Source organism: Schistocerca nitens, chromosome 2 (assembly GCF_023898315.1).
Source record: "Schistocerca nitens isolate TAMUIC-IGC-003100 chromosome 2, iqSchNite1.1, whole genome shotgun sequence".
Lineage (NCBI taxonomy): Eukaryota > Metazoa > Arthropoda > Insecta > Orthoptera > Acrididae > Schistocerca > Schistocerca nitens.
Window position 1 is genome coordinate 873,977,498 of NC_064615.1, and position 26,418 is coordinate 874,003,915.

General features: G+C 38.8%; 1 protein-coding gene and 2 non-coding genes across 8 annotated transcripts in view; 1 reads left to right on the top strand and 2 right to left on the bottom strand.

The window, feature by feature from the left end:
* The window catches only part of LOC126237164 (BRCA2-interacting transcriptional repressor EMSY-like), a 409,828-nt gene that overhangs the window by 92,459 nt on the left and 290,951 nt on the right, over positions 1-26,418 (bottom strand). For 5 of the 6 annotated variants that reach the window (XM_049947023.1, XM_049947020.1, XM_049947021.1 and 2 more), the window contains 4 exons: positions 13,846-14,099; positions 13,437-13,577; positions 12,950-13,088; positions 731-858 (listed from right to left, as the gene is read on the bottom strand). In XM_049947023.1, the coding sequence (XP_049802980.1) occupies positions 731-858; positions 12,950-13,088; positions 13,437-13,577; positions 13,846-14,099 (662 nt within the window). The remainder of the gene's footprint in view (positions 1-730; positions 859-12,949; positions 13,089-13,436; positions 13,578-13,845; positions 14,100-26,418) is intronic. The other variant, XM_049947018.1, reaches the window with a different exon arrangement.
* Trnas-cga (transfer RNA serine (anticodon CGA)) lies at positions 10,909-10,982 on the bottom strand. Its single transcript has one exon. It is a non-coding gene; the product is annotated as a tRNA-Ser (tRNA).
* On the top strand, positions 11,377-11,450 carry Trnas-cga (transfer RNA serine (anticodon CGA)). Its single transcript has one exon. It is a non-coding gene; the product is annotated as a tRNA-Ser (tRNA).

Genomic DNA, 26,418 nt, shown 5'->3' on the forward strand with positions numbered 1-26,418 from the left:
TCAAGCACAAAGCAAGTGAATGCACATACTGCAACTGCCACTTGGAACTGACAACAATGCAGTTCCTGTTCTTGCCTCAATCTGCACGAATCTCCATTGTTTGTGGATCAGTCAATAGCACTGTTGTGAGTTACTCATCAACTAAGCAGTTCAATTACGCTCCAGAGCCTCATGCTGTGATCACCACTGGAGACCTCAAGTCTTGGCCCCTGTTGCCATTAGCAGCCAATATTGTAGTTGCTTGGTAGAAAATATGTGGTGTGTCAAATGCCATAAACATCATTGGCCTTTTGCAATTTCACACTCAACAGGTTCCTTGTCAGTAGTTAACAGCTAGATTACAAATCCAAAGGTCTGAGGATCGATCCCTGGTCTCTATTAGGATTTTTATCTGTCACTTATCACTTCTTCAACTTCTGAAAATGTTTGTTAATGTGAAAACTTCCAGTTTCACTATGGTTTGAAGTCTATGTTAAATAGTACTTCCTCCTGTAACTGGTTGGGTAAGTCAGTGCAAAGGTAGCCTCAGAAACAGCTCACCACCTCCAACAGAACTGTGTTTAGTAAAGCGCTGTGGTGATCACAATAACCTTCACGCTGATGGCAACTTTACATTTTTATTATTATGCTATATCACCCATATTAATGTCAAAGAATTTGAGACCATAATCAGAATTTTTCACAGTTTTATTTCATTATTTTAAAAATTTCTACAATTTATAATATTTACCACGGCTTCAGAAGGCACAGAGTTTTCATTTGCAGCTGTACTTCTTTCTCTGAACTGTTTCTCAGAGTCTGCACTTGGTGTATGTGCTTCTGTATTCTCTATGTTAATTACATGTTGTACTAGTTTTCCTAAAACAAAGCAGAAATTTTTGTTTTAGAATTATCCACTTAGAGCAATTTACTAATGTAAAAATGTATTTTATTTTTAACAGTTAAATAACTATATTTCAGCTTTTGAGTAATTACACAATTCTTTTTGTAAATCAATAACAGTTCTGCATGTTGCCATCTTTCATGGTGTGGCTATCATTCACAGTCTCACAAAAACAGTAATAATATGATGAAACGGCATTTAGTCTACAGTCTATGACAAAAATAAATTTTGAAAATTACTTTGAATTTATTTTTGGAACTGACTCATAATTTACTGAAAAAAAGAGGTAAACAAAAACCAAACAAAACTGACAAATGAAGGAAACACTGGCATTAAACATTATGTTTCATGTAGGCAGACTAGCATATAGTTCAAATACATCAATGGTTGTCATTGTCATCATCATCATCATCATCATCATCTTCTTCTTCTTCTTCCTCCTCCTCCTCCTCCTCCTCCTTCTTCTTCTTCTTCTTCTTCTTCACTTCCAGGGATTAGGCTAATTGCCTATTCTGTCCTTAAAGGTTACTGTTGAGCCCATCTCATGTTGGGGCTACCAGGATTTCTTCTTCTTATTGGACTGTATCTCAACAATTGTTTCTTCAGACTTTCTTCTGGCATTGTGATACCATTTTCTTTCAAGCTCTTTCTCTATTGTGTTGTTTATCCCCTCAAAATTCAGTTCTACTCAAATTTGTTCATTCCTACTCTTGCCTTGGCATGTGAAACCTTTCACTGTTCCTAGAAATCTTATTTCAGTGCCCACATTTTGTTTTTATTGCTTTTTGTGAGAATCTGAATATGACTCTTATTCAGCAGACACATCACAGCCACTGCTTCATACAACTTTATTTTTGTTTGCTTTCTAACTGCATTGTTACAAGTTCTATTAATAGCACCACATATCTACTGAAACTGATGAAGCATGTTGTCTACACCTCTATCATGATGGGAACTTATTTGGTTTCTAAATAATTAAAACTGTTAACTTTCTCAATAATTTTTTTAATGATAAAATTTTTTGATGTGATTGACTCAACTCTTTTTATTAACTGAGATTTGCAGTTATACTCAATGGTAAAATCTTTTGTAAAGCAATGATGAAACATAAAATTCAGACAGTTTCAAATTTGGATCACACCCTAAATAATTAGAACATATACACTTCCTGATAAAAGGACACTGAAGCACTTTCGATGTAACACTGTACATGTACACACCATTGGCTGGCGTGTAAATAATTAAAGTTCTCTGTGTCAGACAGAAATGGCACCAGAGTGCTTGGTTCAGTTTGTTACTAGGCCTGTCTGGTAGGGCAAGCATATGTATGTTATGTGATCATTGTGAAGGACACAGAGATATCACATACTTGTGTGAGACAGCATAACCAGCCCCTGGTTGTTTAAAAGGGACCTCACTGTGGGTCTCCATTTTTCTTGTTGATCAAAAAGTGCAATATCCAGAATTTGTGAGAGCTCAGATGCAAGAGTGACCTATTGTTGGACTGCGTGTGAATGATAGGGCAGGCACATTCATCATCAAGGTTTCAGTTGACCCCACATCTGACCACCAGAAGGGTAGATCACTGTGTTGTGCATCAGGCACATTGCAAGTCCTTCAAATTTGCAGCTGCTTTCCAAAAACAAGTAAGCACTCACCATTGATCAAGAGAATAGCAGCGGCGGGCCGTGCTGGGGACTTACCATCCCATGAGTAGATGGTTGTTATCACCCCAACACAACTGGTTGTGTTTGGAGTGGTGTGATTACTGCGAAGCATGGGCTGCTGATGAATGGCACGGCACTGTGTGTGATTCGTGGTTCTGATCTAATCCAGATGACAATCCTCAGTGAGCATGGTGGTGACCTGGTGGGAGGTCCCATTCTTCCAATGTTTTGGAGCGGCACAGTTGTGTGAAGAGCCATCAGGTATGACCTTAGGTATGACCTTAGGCCTCAAATGGCAGTAACTGAGGGAACTCTGACAGTACAACAATAAGTCATGGACATCCTGTGTACTCATGTGCTATCTCTCATGTGACAGTACTGTGGTGCCATTTTTCAACAGAACAAAGCTCATCCACGCATGGCACATCTCTATAAACTGTGTGTCTGACGCTGAGGTACTCTCGTGGTCAGCAAAATCTCTAGATCTGTTGCCTACAGAATGATGAATAAAACCAGTGCAGATGTCAACTCCATTCCAGTGCCAGTATCTAGTATATCAAGGACAGTTACAACAGTTGTGGGTCAGCTTCCCCCAGAAGAGGATACAACTGCTTTATGACACCCTTCTCAATCAAAACAGTGTACGCATCCAACACAAAGGAGATGCAATGTCATACAGATAAGTGGGCTCATACTGCCGATTTCTTTGTAAATGCGAGTCAATTTTGTAATCACTGATATAATATTAAATGCCCTCTAACCACTTGAAGTTTCATTTCACTTCTTCCTCCTCTTCTGGCAACTTCACTTTCGTTTATCAGGAAGTGTATTCAGCAGACAACAATATGAGAAACCATCAAATACAGGCAAATTGCAATCTTCTGTCGTCAGTAGACAAAATGCATACAGCTCTAAATTCATTCACAACACCTAATGTTTGATTTTGTTATGTGTAGATCATCCTAAGAGATATTTATCTCACATTTTTGCTTCAAGGTACCTTCACCACTACCACCACCACCACCACCACCACCACCACCACCACCTGCCATTTGACATCCACTGGTTGGATCAAGGCCACCAGTAGACTTTTCCATGCAATATGGTCTTCAGCTAGATACTTTCATACTGCCCCTGCAGGTTTTCTACTGCCATCCACACAACTTCCATTACACCACTGTCATGGTCTTTTCTCAGCTCTTAGAATCCACCACTGACTTCGTAAGTGCACAACCATTTATTTGTCTGGTTGTGTGTCCCACCAATCTCCATTCCACTGTTATTAAAGTCATAAATGCCCCTTCTAGTCCAATATGTTCCATGAGTCACTTGTTTGTTTTGCTGTATTTCCCAGTAAGAGCAAAACGAATCCTTGTCAGTTAGAGCCAAATTAGAGGACTATCTTCAATAGAAGTATGGCCATGTTTGTCTCCACAAAAATATTTTTTAACTATTGACAATTTGGATGAATTTCTATTGGCAATAAAATGTCTCAAACAAGGAATTTCACAATGGCTTGGCTTTCCAGATTATTTATTTGGATGACGAGAAAAAAGTGGCAGCATGGTTACTTTAGAAAGCCGTATACATTAACTCTATTCCACCAAGTTGACACTTGAGTTATATTATAGTACAATGTGTACCAACACATTAAAAAAACAATTTCATCAATATGTTGTCAATAATAGACTTTGCAGATGAAATGAGTATTAATTTGACTTACTTACTCTATTTAAATTCACTGATGTCTCACTGCATGTTACTCTGGGGAAACTATTCATTGAGAAGAACAGTGTTCACTGCACAGAAGTATGTAATACAGACAATGTATGTCTAAAATGTCTTGTAGACAACTCTATAGGCAACTTGGCTCACTGATATCTTCATCATGGATCCTTCTGTTGTTTGTGTCATCAATAAATCACACTTTGAAAACATCATCCATAAATATTACACTGGAAGCAAAAATGATCTGCACTGTTCATCACTAGGTCTTTGTGCGGCAGGGAAAGAAATGAAGTAGTTTTATTAAGAAAAATGTGCATAATGTGTAAATATAAACAAATACAAATTCCAGTACAAATACATAGCTGAATTATATTACTGTAGTCCTAGTTTTATTATTGGCACTGTTCTTTTTTTGAAGTGTTTTGCATGATATCTCTCACACTGTTCATTGCACAGTTCACACATGCAGTCTTCATTCGATCTTCAAAATAGGGTTTCTATTCAGATTTCTTGAGCTTATGGAACAATCAGAATTTTGGCCACAAGAAGTAAGAGTAAAGACATTTTCTTTTTGGACAACACATTACAGCGAAGGAGCAGAACTGTAATAAATACACATGGAACATCCAAGGGTTATAAATATGATACCATCGTCCTCACAGAAACCTTTTTAAAAGCAGAATATAGTCGATGAAGAAACAGTACCACATAAGTAGCAAAATAAGAATTTTACACGAGAGAGAAAAAACTGTCTAAAATGCCTAATACATTTCACAGTGGTGCTAGATTTGCATCATAGCACTACAAGGAAATATTGGATCAAATAAAAATGTGAAACAAAAAAGTACACTTTACAAAGCTTAGTTATGGCACATACGTGGAATTGTCTTGGTATTTATGTCATGATCTGTTACTTACGTGGTATTTATTTGTCAGTCTCCTGGCATGAGTTGACACATTTACGTTGGTATTTGGTGCTGAGAAAGCTAGTAAGAACACGTTTTGGAGCATTAATCATTTTTTATTGAAAGATTTCATAAAAACATTTTAAATAAATGTACCGCTTACATAGTTCCGATAATGTCTGCACATTTCTTCAAGAAAAACCCTAAACATCGCTCAAAGCAGCAACAGAGAACTACACTGCACTGATACTCGTCACACAGTTACCTCCACAACAATTTTCATTCATTAGGAATGGTGTCATAATAGCTATGACAATCTTTAGGAAGAACAGATTTAAGTTGTTGTAAATAATCCCATTTGGATTTCTTGATTTTTAGTCTTTCCTTGTATAGTTTCGGTAATTCTTGCCATACCTCGTTGAAAGAGCACTTGTAGTAAATAATACCATTTGGGCGGTACTGTAGCGCCCTCAGATCAGTAACAATAGGTTCATTTTTTACAGCTCTTCCAGGCCTAATTGAGTCGTAGAGTCACAAACTTTTCTCTGCATAGTTGATGAAAAAGGAATAATCTAGGTAATGGACTTCGTGTGGCTGTGGCTTTTTTCTCACTTCTTTAGATATCATAGCGTATTGGCTAGGAAGTGTAACTTCATGTCCTTTAAGCTTGCGCTCAATGGAACTGTGAACTGAGTCACATTCCATCTGAGTATGGCCTTTTCTCCAAAAACTTTTGTGTAATCAAGACTCCAGTATCAATTGCCAATCTTAAAAGAGCATTTGATAATATTACACTTCTGTTCTGATATGTGCAGCTGTCAGAACACAGAAAGACTTGAACGGGATTTTCCTTAATCTTTCTGGATAGGTTTTCCACGATGCATGAGTCAAAACATGATGCAATCAAATCACCTTGCGTTTCATTGAACCAGTAACATACTGCATTACGACTTCCTAAATTATACATTGTAAAGATATGAACAGCCAACATTGTTTATAATAAACTGCACTTGCACTTAAAAACGGAGCTACTTTCACGGCCTGCAAGTCCTTGGTGTACAGTGAGCAGAGCTTCTGCTGGGCTTCTTTCTTGTCAGCATCTTTTTGCATCCTTGCCTGCTCTTTCTGTTCTGTGTGTTGCTTCCACAGGTCTTCACTCAAGTTACCAAGCCTGTAACTACAACACAAGTTGCACTGGTCTCTCTTGGGAGACAATAAGCTAATATTACCACCTTCTAAAATCAAGTTAAAGGTAGCCCGACTTAATGGTGAAACCTTCTCCGCATGACATTTTTCCACATAGAGTTCATACAGCTGTTGTTTGGATTGTAGAATAGGCTCAAGGTACAACTTCGAGGACGATTTCCTGCAGTAATGCGAGGGAAGTTTCGGAAGAGAGTCCAGGAATTCTTTCATGAAGATTCTCTCATCTTTCTTCTTCGTCTGTTTGATTCGAGGTCATGATGATTCTGTATCAGGACTCATCCCATGTGTGGAATTACTCAGCCAATATTGGACAGTCCATACTCTAATCCCAAGAGTATTGAGAAACATCTTTTTGCATAATTTATGTTTCCCCAACTCATTATCCAAATGATAAATGAGCGTCCCTTTTCTCCTAGATTTGCATGTTTTCTTTCCTGGACATTTGGTTGGAATTATGTCCACAAGGTTGATAACGTAAACCTTCCTTTGATCCCATGACATCGTTTCCCAAAATGTGTTAAATGCTGCCTGCCTATCATCAGCAGAAAACTGATGACACTTCCTTCGGAACGGATTTCTGGCACATCTTCGAAGTACATGTTGGACCTAATTTTCATGTCTCTCTTGGAGTATCATGAGTGATTTTACCAATTCGACTTCTTTTGTATCCAATACAAGCCTGTCCACACATTCTCAGAATTTTATTGGCATTTTTCTTCCAATCTTCAGGATGTGGTTTAGACTTCCTTTTCCTGTCACTGCTTACGTCACCATAAACTTCTTGGCCTTCACTGTCAGCATCATTACTGCTCCCGTGATCTTCCGATAATTTATCCAGAACGTTTGGCAAACAATGAGCAGCATTGCATAGCAATGAGTGTGAAGTACTGTCGTCTCTAGTGGAAACTGTGACTGTGGTTTCATTTTGAGCATCGTTGGATACAGCCACTGAAGTTTCTAGATGGAAAAATATTTATAAATTAATTTAAGCAGACAAAGATGAAGCTCAAATTCATGTATTTATGAGAATGACGGCATCCGTAATACCATTGTATCTGTAATACCATTGTATCTGTAATACCATTAACAATAATCCCAAGAAAATTTACCTGCGTCATTAGATGTTGCAAGAGCAGTAACCGAGAATCCCATGTACGAAATTAATTCTTCTTCGGTAAATGTAACTTCAGCGTTATGACTTTTCTGGCCTACAAGAAAGTGGACAGTCTAGAAATCTTTGGTAGAAATGAATAAAGCACATAACGAGTGAAGTGGAGGCGTTCTGATTTATATCACAATAAGATACTTGCGGTGCTACTAACATTCGAAAGTGAATAATAAAACAATTTTCTTACCGCTGTCAGTCACCCTCAGGAACGATTCTCTGCTTTCATAAGCTTATTTCAGCTGAGAAATAATTTCTTCTATAGTAAAAAGATCGTCATTATCATGAATGAAGCTACAAGCATGGAACCACTTTCGAGCACTGTTAAATACGTAATAAGGCAGTAACAATGTGCTGTTGCTGTGTGTGCTTTTGTACTTACGTGGTATTGCTTACAGTATCCATAGATTGTAGCAATGAGGTATTTAATTCTCTACAGTTCCGCGGTATTGTCATCTATTTATTTGCTGTGTCACATATGCGGTATTGTTTTAGATAATTTTTTCATGGTAAATAATTAAAAATTCAGCATTATGGTGTTAAGAGCAGAAGCATGTACGGTTAACGACATCATCTGACACTGAAAAATGAAAAATCGGCAATTTGTCAGTTACGCGGTATTGTTTCTTCATCGACAATATACTATAAAAAGGTAGTACGGATTTCACTCTTTTGCACACCAAACCATAGGCAGACCAGCAGGAGGAGTTTCCATCTTCTTCAAACCATGCCTTCGATTAATATTGGAAACAGTAAGAGATGAAATACAAATGCTGTTAAATCAAATCACGTAACAATAATAAGTGTATAGACTCAACCGCAGATGACAGCAGAAAATGAAATTGAAAGAATAACAGAGAGATTAATACAAACAAAGATCTACAAAAGAGTAATTCTTACAGGCAATCTGAACACAAGGGCAGACAAACCAACCACTAAAACCGAACTGATCCTGGAGGAGGAGGATATAGCCTTGTCAACAAATCTGACCTGAAAATCTACATAGCAGCCAATGGAACCACAGCAATAAACCTAGTATTATGCAGATGACGATGATGATGATGATATTTGGTTTGCAGGGCACTCAAGCACAGTTATCAGTGCCTGTACAAATTCCAATCTTTACACATTTCCCGACCTGGCCGGGAATTGAACCCGGGACCCTGTGATCCAGAGATAGCAACACTAGCCACTAGACCACGAGCTGCACACTATTACTCAGAGGGGAAGGCATAAAGGAAGTTAACCAGAAAGCACTCTGGGTATTAGCAGTAGCACCAATAAGACTACATATACCAGTCACAACAACTTTTGAATTTAATCAGTCTTCAATGAGAACCAAGCCCAAGTCAAACACGATATCCAGGAAATTAGACACAGAGAAGTTAAAGAAAACCTGGGAAAAATAGAAAAAGCAAGATGTCTAATCAGCTCCAACAGACAAGGAAGTAGTGGAACTATGCACAATGGCCCTACAATCATGTCAAAGAGAAATGAAAGAAAGGAAATTGCAAACATGGTTCGACAAGGAGTGTTGTGGTGAACAGCAGAAGATGCTATCGGCACTACACTGAGCCAAAACCACAACACAACAGTATGACCTGTCACTATATACCGTGCAAAGGTCATACAAAAAACTAATAAAGAAGATAAAGGTGAACCACACACAAGTAGGTGCTAGATGACAAGCAGAATGTGCTCAAAGAGACCCATTGATAGCACTCAAAAACCTAGACCACCAATAATAAAAGGAATCTCAATGGACACATGGGAAAACCATTTTGAAGAGATCCTAAACATGCAACACCCGGTAACATCCTATGAAACAGTACAACGGAAACAATAGAATGAGACACCCCTATAACAAGACAAGAAGTACACCAAGTGATACGAAACTCAAAAAACAAAACTGTTTCAGGGCCAGGAGGAATATATACAGAACACCTCAAGGAATCCTATCACAAGATTGAAGACTACTGGTTGGAACTAGTCAACAATTGCATGAGCACAGGGAAAATACCAGAACAAAGGAGAACTTCAACAATAAAAAATTCTTTTCAATGGAAAAGAAGAAACCTTTAACCTAGTCTTATACAGAGGCACAGCCCTCAAAAACACATCTTTCAAAATTTTCATGGAAATATTAACCAGCATGCTTACCATTGAAGTTTCTGAAGTATATGTTCAATTACCAGAAAATCAATTTGGTTTCAGAAAGGAAAAAAGTTTAATGGAGAAGGTGCAAGACACACTATGATATCCAGGGAACAAATATTTTATAGTCTTCATATACACTATTAACAGGAAAACGAAGGTGCTAAACAGACTCACGTCATGGGCTACCAAAAAATGACCTACAAATAAACTATAGCAAAACCAAACAGATAATTTTCAGAAAAGGTGGTAACTTCTCATCAAAAGACATGTTGGCCCTTCAAGACAAACCAACAGTAGTAGTACTGGCTACAAATATCTTGGAGTCACTCTGCAAACAACACTGACATCATTCAACAACCATGTGGAAGAAAGAGCAACAAAAGTAATAAAAGCAATTTACAATATCAAATAACCTCAAAAACTCCTAATAAAAATGTTCAAAGCATTAACACCAACTTATGGGATCCACCTAATCTGGGACAGTCTAAAAGTCAATGATATAGAAAGTCAAACCCCACTACATGAAACAATTTCCGGGCCTCAGGAAGACAGCGCCTTCAAGACTGGCTTATGTCTTAATGAAAGAAACCTTCTTCATGAAAGATATCAGAACGCAGATGCTCCTGCCCAATGCCAAGGCCTAAGAAAGCATATACCAAATGCTCATAGAAGAACATAACTATATCTGGAATGACTTCTATTCAACAGACGCCACAATGACGCAAGTTGAAACAGGCAAACTACAAACTCCAACAAGTGGTAACATGATATACAACACACAGATGTCACCACAAGTTCTGCCAAAGAAATGAAGTACATATCCATTAAAATCCTTGACCAACTATCTAGTTATGCCTAGTTTATAATAATAAAAATCAATTCAAACTCAAACTAAATTCATATCTCCTTGAGAACTTTTCTTGTGAAAGCCAATCATGTAAATTGTCAGAATTTATAAATGTTTTCATTGTGAAAATGATTATATTTGCAAACCAACTGACATGTGCATACCATAGTGAGATATTGCATATATGGTCAATGAAACATGCAAATAACTAACTTACAGTGAAACAAATATTTTCTGCCTACTTTTCCTAAACAATTGATTTCATCTTATTAAATGTCAACCAGAATGAGATTTTCACTCTGCAGCGGAGTGTGCGCTGATATGAAACTTCCTGGCAGATTAAAACTGTGTGCGCCGACCGAGACTCGAACTCGGGACCTTTGCCTTTCGCGGGCAAGTGCTCTACCAACTGAGCTACCGAAGCACGACTCACGCCCGGCCCTCACAGCTTTACTTCTGCCAGTATCTCGTCTCCTACCTTCCAAACTTTACAGAAGTTCTCCTGCGAACCATGCAGAACTAGCACTCCTGAAAGAAAGGATATTGCGGAGACATGGCAAAGGTCCCGAGTTCGAGTCTCGGTCGGCGCACACAGTTTTAATCTGCCAGGAAGTTTCATATCAGCGCACACTCCGCTGCAGAGTGAAAATCTCATTCTGGAAACATCCCCCAGGCTGTGGCTAAGCCATGTCTCCGCAATATCCTTTCTTTCAGGAGTGCTAGTTCTGCATGGTTCGCAGGAGAACTTCTGTAAAGTTTGGAAGGTAGGAGACGAGATACTGGCAGAAGTAAAGCTGTGAGGGCTGGGCGTGAGTCGTGCTTCGGTAGCTCAGTTGGTAGAGCACTTGCCCGCGAAAGGCAAAGGTCCCGAGTTCGAGTCTCGGTCGGCGCACACAGTTTTAATCTGCCAGGAAGTTTCAAATGTCAACCAGTTTGAAGTCATAACAAAAGGTGGAATGAGGGAAGAAGATTAATTCCCACACAACAGCATGCGGAGAGCACAGAGTGAATATGTTAGTGAGCTGAGAGTCCTTGAGCAATAAACTTGTAAACAGGGACTAGGGACAGCCCAGATCCTCACAAGTAGTCTGAGATTAATGAATACGAGAAGGAAGAAATGACCAGTTCTGGAAAAAAACTACTGAAAGGGCTCAAGTACCCAGTATTTGCCAGGGACCTGTGTGTGAAACATGAAGTAGAATGTTCTTATGATGAGCGAGTGGGAAAACATGAATGAAGAGGGCATTATACCCACTTATAGAAGCTGTTAAATAAAAAGTGTTCAGAATTCCATCATGGTCTTTGGGTTGACGGAAGTCAATTGTCTGTCAGTCTTTAAATCTATAGGCAATGAAATTATGTCAAAACACGGAAATACATAGTGTTTCAGAAATTATTTTCCACAGTAGCACTGCTACTACGGCAAGTACAAGGATTAAAATATAGTTTCTCATCAATTAAAAATTTGGAGATCTAGAGATTAAAAGTTACATCCTGCTGTCGAGTCAAACACTGCTTGGAGCTAATAGTACAGAAAGCTGCCAGATGACCAGCCACCTACAAGAGTAGATGCACACAGTAGAGAGAGGTGGTTAGTTGGTTACTTACATGTTCCATGGATCTTGTAGTGATGTGGAATGAATTATTTTACATTCACATTGAAAATTAATTTGTACATATGGTTACAGTCTGAACTAAGTTTCCCTGCCAACAAATATTGTGACATAAGCCATGAACTGATGCTAAGGAAACAGAAAGCTGTTGCAGCTAGCGAGCCCACCTTTGGTAAAGATGCTATTGGTTAAAGGGACCACCATGATTCGTCCTGAGTCTAGGACACCACTGACAATTAGACATAACTCCTTGTGCTATAAGACAACCAGGTAAAAGACCATAGACTCAAAAAAGGCTTCGATTTTGACAATATAAATTTACCATTTGTTTAACATATAATAAAAAATGCCTTTCTGGTGTCAAGCTATCCAGTTTGGTTTACAGTACAACAGCAATCCCACTCCAAAGTTTCAGTTATCATCTCACTTTGAGGACATGCAGTCAAGTGCCAATGTAGGATTTCACTTGTTTCTGGTGGTTGCAACTTAATTCATAGACTGCATTTGACAAAGGAATGGGAATAAACTTTTCTAAATAGAAAGTGAACCACATAAAAGCCATTTGACTCATTAGTGTGTGTCAACTACTAAAATTATTAGTACACCATAAGTTAATAGCTGTAATTACTTGCAAGATAGGAGAGCATTATTGGAAAGACAATATAATAATACTACAGCTTGAGCATATCATTTTATTGTAATATCATGCTTTTTTCCATCAGTTAATTTCTGAATTCCACGTATAAACTCATATTTACAAATGTAAGAGCATAATCACCTTCTTCCACAGCTTCTGTGGGTATAGTCTCTGAAGCAGATCCATCTTCTGGTATAATTCCTGAAACCCTTAATATGTCACTCAAAGTTGAATTCTTATTTAGCTGTTCTTGACTGAGGTCGAGAACAATAACATTTCCCTATAACAACAAAAACCTTTTCTTAGCACACTGAAACTGACAGTATAATGAGTCTAACAATGGAAAATCCAGGCTGAAATATCAACAATATTATCTAAAGGAAGTTAGCTACTTTCCATGAAGGGGACACATCAAGTTGCATGCAGGCACGATGAAAAGACTTATGTATTAGCTTTTAGCCAAAACCTTCTTCAGAAAAGAGTGTGCACAAAGAAGAAGAAGAAGAAGAAGAAGAAGAAGAAGAATGCTTTGGCTTAAAGCTAATATGTAACAGAATTTTCATAGTGAATGTCTGCAACTCAGCTTGTCATCTTTACAACACGAATAAAATAAATCCCCTTTTCTTACATGAGTTGTGGTTGCTGATAAATTTCCACTGTGCTGGGTTGCAGGGTGAACAATATGAGATGATTTTACCAGTGACAGTACAGATGAGTGGTGGCCTGCAGGCATCCCTGATTTTCCAACCAATACCTTGCCAAGTATTTCCTGGAATAACAGAGTTAGAAAATTTCAATGAAATAATGACAAGAGTTAAAACAGTAACGCTCATATGTGTAACTTGAAAATGACTATAATAAATTATTCAGTGCTAAGAACCAAATTTCACAAAGCTAGTATTTGCATAAAATCATTCAATAATTATTGCATTAATAGTTTCACAAATTTTGAAGCGGAAAAGTGAAAATAAGTCCCCTTTCAACACTGATAATATTAATAATATTTTCATTACATTTTAAAATAGAGTTTAACTAACCTTTCCTCCATGAGGCAGTGTAATGCTTCGACTTAAAGTAGAACCTGAAGGCTTTTGTACCAATATCACATTTGGTTTTCCACCTATACCTTTAGAAACATTGCTGCTTTGTGCAGAAATGTGTACAGTTTGTAATGGCTTAGAAATGTTTTTTGTAATCACAGTTGTTGGTGCTGTACGGATCTCGGACACCGAAGAGTTAGAATGTGGTGAAGATGCAGTGTTGATAGTCACCATGCGGGATACAGTACCTGCTGAAAAAGCATATATCTTCTAGAATAATTTCTTATAAGTAAAACTGTTAAGCCTTAATATATGTTATTTGACAATCTGATTCCATTTTTCCATCAATTTTCTTAACAAAAGTTCCAGTTGCCGTTCTCAGGTGCTACCTGTGCTGGCATAATATGCATCAATATTGCAGCATCTAACCATACATCAGTTCAAAGCTCTTTGCTGTCAAACAACATCTCTGACCATTACATATATTGTGGTTCAACTGACAATGAGATGGTTCTCATGTTTAAAATAACGGTTGTTAGTGCTGTAGCCCAAGCATGCCAGCTCATTGGGAAGATAGCTGGAACTTATACTGTTGAAATATCAACTGCAGAAACGGAGTGTTTCAGTGATTGCACATCTGAAACCTAATGAATCAGGAAGTCTGTTAAGCACATGCCAAAGTGCATATACTGTATTGGATGAGATTAATTTCTTCCAACAATGTCATCATACAAATTAGAAACATTATAAAGTGAATGGATAGATAAAATATCTACTCAGCAAGCTGTGGCAGGAGAACACACACATACAAAAAGGTGTGTGTGTGTGTGTGTGTGTGTGTGTGTGTGTGTGTGTGTGAGAGAGAGAGAGAGCGCGCGTGCTGTGCTACTAACCACTTAATCGGATCTGCTGACCAGCCCTAGCAAAATAATACAGATATGGTTTCAATATATTTTACATTTTATAAAATAACTTCACACACACACACACACACACACACACACACACACGGAGGGAGGGAGGGACCGAGAGAGTTCTAGGAACGGTATCAGCGAACTTCATGCCATGATGTAATGCATGTTTTCATAAAATGCTGTTTTGTGGCTATTAACCCTTGAGTGGGCGATTCGTTTTTCATAGCACGAGCGGGCGCGAGGTGCACTTTGTAGGCATAAAGAATAGCTGCCTTTATGTTATCAAGCTAAACACTTCTTCAGAAAATTCTGGTTTAATCATAGTTTAATTAAACAACAATAGAACAAATTAGCTAAATTACTATTTAATTAAACAATAAAAAGCAAACCTTTCATTGTATCACTCTGTTGCTGCACACAAGAATTAAACGATAGTAATGATCCGTTCGAAGTCTTAAACAGTCAGTTGCATCGGATCCCTGCTAATCACTATATGATTATTAATTATCTCATAGATTACTGCCTAATTGTGGGATTGTGCTACTAGCTCCGATTCTGAGGCTTTTTTTTTTTTTTTTTTTTTTTTTTTGCAGAGATTGTAATTTTTTTCCACCTAGTTTGCAGTTTATTATATATTACTGCTGCTCACTCGGCCATATGACAACACAACTTATTACTGTGTTAGCTGAGACAATAATGAAGAATAGGTACAGGCTCGCAATTATAAAACCACAATGGAATCGTACAAAACAGTGTTATCTGTGATCGGCACGCTTTATGCACAGGTGGGCCCAGTCAAGGGTTAAAATGGTATTCTAATTTAATTTTGGTATTATAGTGGTGTAGGTTACAGTTTAATTTTGAATTATGTTCATTCTGGTTTTCCTGTTTTACTGAACAATACCAATTTATTAGAGAATTACGTAACTTTAGGAGGTAAAATTTTTGAAACTGTCAACAGGAACATTAAAAAATGGATGTACGTGAAACTATCATAGCTTTCAGGACAATTCTTCCTTGTGGAGGTAAGTGGGGTAAGTTGCATAACTTTAAAAATGAAGGACAGGCCACTGAGACCAGAGAATGAGAGCAACTAGATTGTTGTGAAGATGAGGTCAGACAAAGGTGAAGGGGAGGCATCAGACAAAGTAGGAGTCAAATGCAGTACATTAATAAGCACTGTGCCAGTTTTAGTTCAGATATGATGGGGGCAGAGAGAAATAAAGATGGATTACAAGAAAGAGAAATGAAATGAACAGTACACTTAAGAATTAGAAGAAGAAGAGTTGGAGGAAAAACTCAAAGCAGAAGAAGGGGGGATGGGGTGGGGCGGGATGGGGTGGGGAGGGAGGAAAATGAGAGTGATTGATATATATAGAAGGAAACATTCCACGTGGGAAAAATATATCTAAAAACAAAGATGATGTGACTTACCGAACGAAAGCACTGGCAGGTCGATAGACACACACACAAAATTCAAGCTTTCGCAACAAACTGTTGCCTCATCGGGAAAGAGGGAAGGAGAGGGAAAGACGAAAGGATGTGGGTTTTAAGGGAGAGGGTAAGGAGTCATTCCAATCCCGGGAGTGGAAAGACTTACCTTAGGGGGAAAAAAGGTCTTTAAATATGTCTGCTTGTGTCTGTATATGTGTGGATGGATATGTGTGTGTGTGCGCGCGCGAGTGTATACCCGTCCTTTTTTCCCCCTAAGGTAAGTCTTTCCACTCCCGGGATTGGAATGACTCCTTACCCTCTCCCTTAAAACCCACATCCTTTCGTCTTTCCCTCTCCTTCCCTCTTTACCGATGAGGCAACAGTTTGTTGCGAAAGCTTGAATTTTGTGTGTATGTTTGTGTGTCTATCGACCTGCCAGCGCTTTCGTTCGGTAAGCCGCATCATCTTTGTTTTTCACTAGCCAATTCCTCTTTCTTTACCACCTAGTGCCTCACTCATCTCTGTCGATGCCACCTCCCTGTACACAGACATTGTCCAATGCGCAATATCTTGCCGCTATTGAACCCTACCTTTCCAGATGCCCATCTGACTCCAAATCTACAGCTTATTTTCTGGTCACCATGACAAACTATATCCTCACCCACAATTAATCTATATCTACAACTTCCTTTCTGGTCACCATGATGAACTATATCCTCACCCATAGTTACTTCTCCTTCGAAGCCATCATCTATAAAAAAATTAATGGTACAGCAATAGGCAACTGCATGGCACCATCCTATGCCAGCCTATTCATGGGCCATCTAGAGCAGGCCTGTTCACCAATCTGCTAATGTGAGGTGGCTCGCAATCACACCACAGAACAACTGGCTAGCTCACAGTGACATATCACAGGAAAGGGTGGAGTGAGTGGAAGGTAGTGGAAAAAGGGATAGGCACAAGATAACTTCCCAACAAGTCTTAATTCTATGGCCAATAACGTCACATTTTATGGAGTGCACTGCTTTATGATGGCTCATTAACACATTTTGTAGCACATTTATTTTCTAAGACTGTTATATAAATGAGAAATGACAACAAAATAAAACATTCCTCATTATTTTAATGGGGGAAGAACATGAGGCAATTCAGTACAAAAAATGATATTTCTTAAGGATTCATTCAGCCTTATGATGAATGCCATTTTAGAACAAAATTTAAACTGACACCTACATTTCATTACCACTTTATTTGAATGTTAAACATAGAAACACAAGATGTCAATTAATATTATTCATTTTGCTATTAAGTACAATATCAATGTTTGGTACCACTTTCTGACCACTGCTAACTACAAGACAACTTTTAAGTTGAAGTCTGGCAGTGAGCCTCTGTGGGTAGATATCGTTCTCTTCACTGCAGAGAAATGTTGCTCCCACAAGTATATAGATTGGAGCACTGGCATAACCCCAGCTGCAGACTGCTAAAATTAAGGCAATTTATGTAGAGGAAATAAACGTCTGTGAGACTAATTTTGTTATGAAACTTATCATGCAACTGTCACATTGTATTTCTGTAAGTTCTAAGTGCGGCTCAATGAAATTCCGCAATGCTTTGCACACTGAAAATCAATATGGTAACTTGTCCAAACTGCAGATTAATGTTGAGTGTTTCTTCAGGAAAAAAATTTATATATTTTTTCATAGTGGAAATGTTGGGAGATATTATTCAGATGTTTATTTCTTGCTACCGTATGATGAATACTTATTTCAACCACATCACTTAACAGCACTTTCTTTAATTTTTGCAGCTCTGCTTCTTGCTGTTCACTTTTTAACTGTTCATAATTGTTTGTGGGGAAGGTATTGTAATATCACTGTCAATTGAATTCTTTCATTATGTTCAGATTTTTGAAACACTGTAAGCTCTTCAATACACATTCACATGCCATGAACACACACTAACGAGTCTTAAATTAATGTTGGTGTGTCTGAGCTTCACTTTGTAGTTCCTAAGCCAACCGTAATCCTACTTTTCATTGATTTATACATGCTACATTCCACTTTAAGCACTGCATCACAAGTATATATCACCGTAAGTACATATCCTCATTTTTAAGGTTACACCAAACCTATCTATGACCGTTGTTCTGAAGATAGCAGCACATTTCTTGCATTTCCCCCTGTGCTACATAGTGATGTCTGACCACCCTCTTTTACCACAATTGTCATTACACAGGCTGTGAGTGAGCATAAGTGCTCTTGCTCGCCTAACTGCATGATCTAGAGGAATACTTCTTAACCACCCAGAATCCTAAATCCGTCACCTGGTGCAGATTCATTAATGATATCTTCATGATCTGAACAGCGGGTGAGGACACCCTCTTCAAATTCCTCCATAAACTCCACACCTTCTCCACCATTTGGTACACCTGATCCTCCTCAGCCCAACAAGCTACTTTTCTTAACGTTGACTTCCACTTCAATCGAGGATAGCTTCATCGAAGGTACTTAACACTGTAGGAGACCAAGGCTAGGCCCAGGACAAACTAGCACAGAGAGCTGATCAAACTAGTCATCGGACTGAAGACCTCAATGACAATGACAATGATGATGGCAGACCCATCTGCTCTTTCTCTGTGATGCTAGTACATTTTGAACAGAGTTTATGAGACAGTGTACTTTGACACCTTAGGTAACATATGTTTTAGAAGTTTCTGAGCAATTTCTTGTACGCCATGATTAAAAGTGTATATTTCTACAGTGCTGAGTAATGGATATCAGAATATTGATTGTATGGTATCAACTGAAAGACAGCAAATAAATCTTGTGTACAAGAGACCCAGCACAGAAAAGTACTAATGGATTATGACCACAGCAAAACAGCACGCTGTTGCAAAACAGCATGCTGTTATTTGAATATTTCTGTTGAAGTGGTTATGGAAAATAACCATCTGAACAAATTCAGGTAATTTGCAATATAGGACGCTAATTTATTAGCCTGATCAAAACTCTAAATAAAACAACATTTATTTACATCTACGTAACTGTTTATTTGCAAGATAAATATTGATGAGAAGAAAGTCACTGTTTCTTCGAAACAGACTTCACACATGATGAAATGAACATTGTGGAAGCAGTTCTTTTTGGCGCAGCACAAAATATTTCTTCATATGATGTAGTTGGCATGGAGAACTTCTCACAGCATGGGAAACAAATCTTTTTCAGAACTTTTGTTTTTTAACATTAATTAATGCAATGCAAAATGTGTCTTCATTAAGGCAAAGAAATTCCTGCTATTTAGTTCCACAGGGCATAATAAAACAATCAATTACTGATGTTGAATCAAGAGTGCCTGTGGCAGCTGGACCACAAACTAACTGACAGCTGCAATATACAGCAGTTTTATTCACTGCATCAGCCACATAGGGAGAGAGCCCCACCAAAATACACTCCTGGAAATGGAAAAAAGAACACATTGACACCGGTGTGTCAGACCCACCATACTTGCTCCGGACACTGCGAGAGGGCTGCACAAGCAATGATCACACGCACGGCACAGCGGACACACCAGGACCCGCGGTGTTGGCCGTCGAATGGCGCTAGCTGCGCAGCATTTGTGCACCGCCGCCGTCAGTGTCATCCAGTTTGCCGTGGCATACGGAGCTCCATCGCAGTCTTTAACACTGGTAGCATGCCACGACAGCGTGGACGTGAACCGTATGTGCAGTTGACGGACTTTGAGCGAGGGCGTATAGTGGGCATGCAGGAGGCCGGGTGGACGTACCGCCGAATTGCTCAACACGTGGGGCGTGAGGTCTCCACAGTACATCGATGTTGTCGCCAGTGGTCGGCGGAAGGTGCACGTGCCCGTCGACCTGGGACCGGACCGCAGCGACGCACGGATGCACGCCAAGACCGTAGGATCCTACGCAGTGCCGTAGGGGACCGCACCGCCACTTCCCAGCAAATTAGGGACACTGTTGCTCCTGGGGTATCGGCGAGGACCATTTGCAACCGTCTCCATGAAGCTGGGCTACGGTCCCGCACACCGTTAGGCCGTCTTCCGCTCACGCCCCAACATCGTGCAGCCCGCCTCCAGTGGTGTCGCGACAGGCGTGAATGGAGGGACGAATGGAGACGTGTCGTCTTCAGCGATGAGAGTCGCTTCTGCCTTGGTGCCAATGATGGTCGTATGCGTGTTTGGCGCCGTGCAGGTGAGCGCCACAATCAGGACTGCATACGACCGAGGCACACAGGGCCAACACCCGGTATCATGGTGTGGGGAGCGATCTCCTACACTGGCCGTACACCACTGGTGATCGTCGAGGGGACACTGAATAGTGCACGGTACATCCAAACCGTCATCGAACCCATCGTTCTACCATTCCTAGACCGGCAAGGGAACTTGCTGTTCCAACAGGACAATGCACGTCCGCATGTATCCCGTGCCACCCAACGTGCTCTAGAAGGTGTAAGTCAACTACCCTGGCCAGCAAGATCTCCGGATCTGTCCCCCATTGAGCATGTTTGGGACTGGATGAAGCGTCGTCTCACGCGGTCTGCACGTCCAGCACAAACGCTGGTCCAACTGAGGCGCCAGGTGGAAATGGCATGGCAAGCCGTTCCACAGGACTACATCCAGCATCTCTACGATCGTCTCCATGGGAGAATAGCAGCCTGCATTGCTGTGAAAGGTGGATATACACTGTACTAGTGCCGACATTGTGCATGCTCTGTTGCCTGTGTCTATGTGCCTGTGGTTCTGTCAGTGTGATCATGTGATGTATCTGACCCCAGGAATGTGTCAATAAAGTTTCCCCTTCCTGGGACAATGAATTCACGGTGTTCTTATTTCAATTTCCAGGAGTGTATCTAGCAGGAAATAAACTTGTCATCCGGAGCATGGTCTTTGGTAAGGTTGTGAGTCTCTTTTGGATGGTAGTACTTGTTTGAGGCTTATGATGTTTGTAAGGTAAAAGTGTAAGTGGCATTTCTGGAAATTAGTATGCCAGTTTTACACTGTTGATTGACACAGTAGCAATTTTACCATTTAGTACAATATCCAGTGTTCGTTCTCTTCTTTCAGTTACTTTATGTGGGCCTGTGTATGAAGCTTGTAGCGATGGATTGACACCGTCTGTATGCAACATAACGTGTGTGCATGTTTCCAGGTCATGATGCATGCAGATAGGCATTGTTCTGTGTCAGGAGGTTTCATGTTGGCAAATGCGTTTAAGGTGATTCCTCGGGTGACAAATGAAATCCGATAAGTCATGGCTCGGTAGCTGTGAGGATCTCAGATCAATTAATTCGTCGAGCAGCTTAAGTGTTTCGCCATATACAATGCTGAAAATTAGTCTAAGTCTGTTTTGTAAGCAGTGTGGACGCCAATTATGACAATCTTGCAATCATGTCATTGCTTGCTGGGTAGTAACAGGTTGTCCACAGATGGAGAGTGCCACAGAATTTGCTGAATTGGTTAACTACAACTCAAAATGTGTAATGTTGTGCAGCAAACAACTGAATTCAGAAACACATTTTGAAATGAAGGCAGAGGTTAGCATCTCCATTGATATGTTGTAAGATGGTGTAGCTTCCACTGAATGGGTAAACTGATCAAATTACTTTGGTGAAATGATGTATTGCACTGGCTTTTTTTGAACCAAAGAATGATGATCATCACTATAAAAGCTTATTTTTATAATGCATTAGCCAATCTACTGTTTGGATATGTATCTTATTTAAGTGCAAAAATCAAACAATGGAAAATCCTGGATTGAATGTAATAATATTATGAAAAGGAAAGTTGCTACTCACCATACAGCGGAGATGCTGAGTCACAGATAGGCTCAACAAAAAGACTGTCACAAATAAATAAGGCCTTCATCAACAATAGATGTAAATACACAAAACAAACACACACACACACACACACACACACACACACACACAGACAACTGCAGTCTCAGGCAACTGAAAATAGTACGGTGAGCAAGACTGAAGAATAGGAAGTCTTATCTCCTGAACAGACTACTTCACCACGTGATATCGTGGTAAAGAACCAGTGGAACATGGCCTGTGGCGACCATGACAGGACTGAGAACAAATATGCCAGGGAGTTAATAAAAGAACCAGAATAGTAAACACAAATTTGAAATTTTAAGGGAAATGGGTGACTTGTGGGTACATAGATTTGTGGGAGTTGATATCTGTTGTCAACAGTAACGGAGATCAACGGCCAAGATTGCGCAGCAGTGCAAAATCAATTACTAGCACTGTGAATCAAGTGTTTTGAAAAGGTTTGGGGTGGCCAATGAGCAATTATTAAATCCTTTGACTACAATTACGATGGAGAAGAAAATTACTAGTCCATGTCTCGGAAGATTCAACTATGATTACGAAGGGCTTTGATTGTAATAATACCATGACCAATCTACAACAGCAACTGCAGATCACAGCTGCAGCTTGTCAATCTACAGTGGCTACAGTGTCAATGATGGACCCATTTTCAATGATGCAGCATGACCCATACACCAATCCAGCTTCCCGCCGGCATTAACACACGGCAAGATTCTGGTGAGCTGTATAAAATCCAAATTGATTAGTTCCCCCAAACATCTTTTTTGCATCATGAGTGAAACTGCAAGTAGTTTTGCAACCAAGATTTATCAGTGTATTACAGTGACATAGCCTAGACTTGTTACAATATTAAGATGAGATTAATTAAAATGTGTTAGTGTAGGCATTGTATGCCAATGGTGACAAGAAAAATGGATGTGGACATCCTGGGCTGGTTCAGAACATTTAGTGAGAATCTTGAGTTAATTGTCACACTTGGAGAAGCAAACACAACACTAGAGAATTTTAAAAAGGAAATAAAAATGACAAACATGATACTAGCACATACTAAACTAGAATTAAAAAATAAAGTAAAAACAACAAATGCCACACTAGAACAGCATATCAATGTTTTAACTAGGAAAAAGCCAAGAAACACAAAACAGCATATTGCAGTTATAGACAACACTTTCCAACTTACCAGAGGAGATAAATTAGGAAATATTGAAACAGTGGTATTTAGTTTGAAATGAAGTGAATGAGGAGTTTAGAGATGTGATCAAGGATTTGAAACAATTAAAAGAATTAACTGATATGGAATTTAGCACAACACGCACTAAAATCTCATGCACACAAGTAAGGTTAAATGTGTTGGAACAAAGCAAAGATTCAGATGTAGCCACTATTTCAGGTTCTACACTTCCTGGTTTCGAGAAGTGTATCACTGACCTATCTGATTACAAAGAATGAGCAAGGACTGAATTATCTGTAGATACACATCACTGTAATGTGGTAACAAACAGAACAGAGAGCGAACCACAGAATTTTGGATGAATTAACTGAGACTAAGGATGGAATCTTGGAGGAGATACTTAATCTAAGCACAGATGCCATACCACATGTAGGTTGAGAAAGGAACAGGAGGTGGCAATTGGTGTCCTTTCTGAAGTAACAAATTCTTATACAGTAGATTTTAGCAAATATTTTTATGTACCTCTGAAAGGTACTTATGAAGAGTTAAGCCTTGAGCACAGTCTGTGTCAGCAGAGGTTGGATATGAGTGAATGTACCAAAGTATATTGTGGTATTTGTTGTTGATGTGAGTAGTATTTCAACAGGAATAAGTATTTGACTGTAGCATTATTCTATGAAAGAGTTTCACAAAAACCAGCATACAATTCATTATCTGTAGAAGCAATAAGGTTTATTAATAGTGTATGCTGCATAATTTTAGGCATGCTACTTTATGTAGATGCTTGATTCTCAATAGGAAGAAGTGTACTGTCCAGTGAAAGCATTGGAAGCCAAGATTTAAGATGTGTCTATTGCCCAAATCCTGAGGATAGTTCAGTCATTTTATGGTGCTGATGACATCGCATGGCACATCTGATGCTGTGTGCCTCTCCAAAACTAGTATCTTAACTGGATGCATTTTTATTTAGTTTATGATGTTGGTTAAAATTGTTCAATTTTATTTACTCTTATTTACTTATCTGAGGCAGTGGCATTATGTATACAGTTACTGGTCTTCGTTTATTGTTGGAAGAGAGGAACAGTATTAAAGATGAAGTTTTCTCACTGTGTAATGTTAGTAAAATGCGGCAAATGTAGATGTTTAATATAACTGCTGGCTCAGTGACAAGGTATAAGATTTAAGTTAAGTCTATCCCTCAAAAGCATTAGAGGTAATGCATTAATAGACTGGGATTTAATATTTAATGGTATTTTATTATACAGAAGGAATTCTTCCAAGCATGTGGGGCACCTTATGTTACATCATTATTGGTTTTATAAATGGAAGTACACATTAACAAAGTCAGAAAAGATAGATTGCTGCTTACTGTAAAGATGACATGTTAAGTTGCAGACAGACACAATTAAAAGTCACCTACACATAAGGTTTTGGCCATAGCCTTCATCAGAAAAAGAAACACATACAATTCATTCTTGGGTAGCAACTTAATGTGTCATCTTTACAGTAAGTAGCAATCCATCTTTTCCTACATCGCTGGTATTGAAAACTGAAGTACATGTTACTTTGACCTTAGATGGTAGTAATGATAGGACATTTATGTTGGGAGTATTTAATTGTGGGGCTGAAGCCTTGATTATTATTTATTTATTGCTATCTGAAAGAATAATTAAAGAGACACAAAGATTAACCTGGATCTATTGTTCTATGGAACATGTGACCTGTGCACAGAGATCCCAGAGTTTCAAGCTATCCTTTATGAATTACCTCACTTGTCAACTGGACTTTCCCCAGAAGAAGTACTGAATAAAAAGTTCATAGGAGAATGGCTGTTCAATTTTTTTTGTTGGCCTGAAATAGAAGAGGTACCACCTAGCAAATTACAAGAAAAGTTAGAAAGGTATTTAAATACACATGTACAATTTCGAGTCCAAGAACATAATTTAAAAGCAAGTGCCCCTTATTTCAAACACAATGAAATGATTTTAGTGGAATTCTTTCATCACAGTACACAATTAAAGAAAGAAACAAGAAAGTTTTCACACCATTATGAAGGTCCATATAAAATTATAGCAACTCCACATCTGAAGTCTGTTTTCTTAGTATACTCTTTGAGTGGAAAAGAGAAAGGTCTCTCTCTAATATGGATATGATCAAAAGATATGTGTCATAAGAAACACACCTTTCCAATTAACATAGTTTTACATGAATATGTGGTAAACAACAGAAATTAAGTAACTTTAGACTGCAGAACCTAGACGAGTTATTTCTTTTTTCAATTGGTGCTGGATGTTAGCTCCATCACTTTTGATGAGGGAATCAAGGACGATATACCATTAGCTATGAAGTGTAAGCATGATGAGCTAATATCCCCCTGGGTATGAATATGGGCTGTACTGGGAGTATGTAACCTTGAGATATATGTTTATAAGGAGAAGGCAGAGTTGTAAATACTATTAATATAATATCATACTCATGTATGTACGGTGTGATAGAATGATAGGTGGACCCAGAGGAAAAGAATGACCTATATCTGAGAGAAGAAGGATACGTAAATATGGACACTATTGCTGTGGACAATTAAATGACTGTGTAGAGAGAATCTTTCTGCGGAGAGAAGTGTATCTTGACAGTTACTATGTAAGTTGGTACCTTTACTTTCGAGGTTCTTCCAGAGTAGTGAAGTACATGTATTTACCTGATTTTCTTAATCTGTTTCATATGCTAATTTAAAGATGACATAATTCTCCATGTTTGATTATGAGATGACTGACAAAAAATACTTGTTGATTGTTCAAAAAATGTAACTCTGCTGGTTTGGGGGCACTTTATGAATATTGAAGGTGTTTGATAAGAAACTGGCCTCATAGCAATGAAATGTGGTCTTACCTGTAACAACTACACAGGGCAATATTCCAATATGGATCTGTGAGTTTTGTGGAGTCTTGTACACTCCTCCTACAGGAATCTCTATCTCTTTTCTGTTAATAGTATTGGAGATGATAAGTGACACAGTTTGGTTTATAGGAATTTTCTAAGGGAGGTCTGTATGATTTAAGCCACTAAATTTTTGGTGCCTATATGGATGAAACCAAGGAGTTTGTTCTGTAGGGTATGTAAAACAATTTTATCCTCCAGCTCGTAAGTGAAGAACCTGTCAGAAAGGGAGTGCAATGGTGGGGGCCACAAG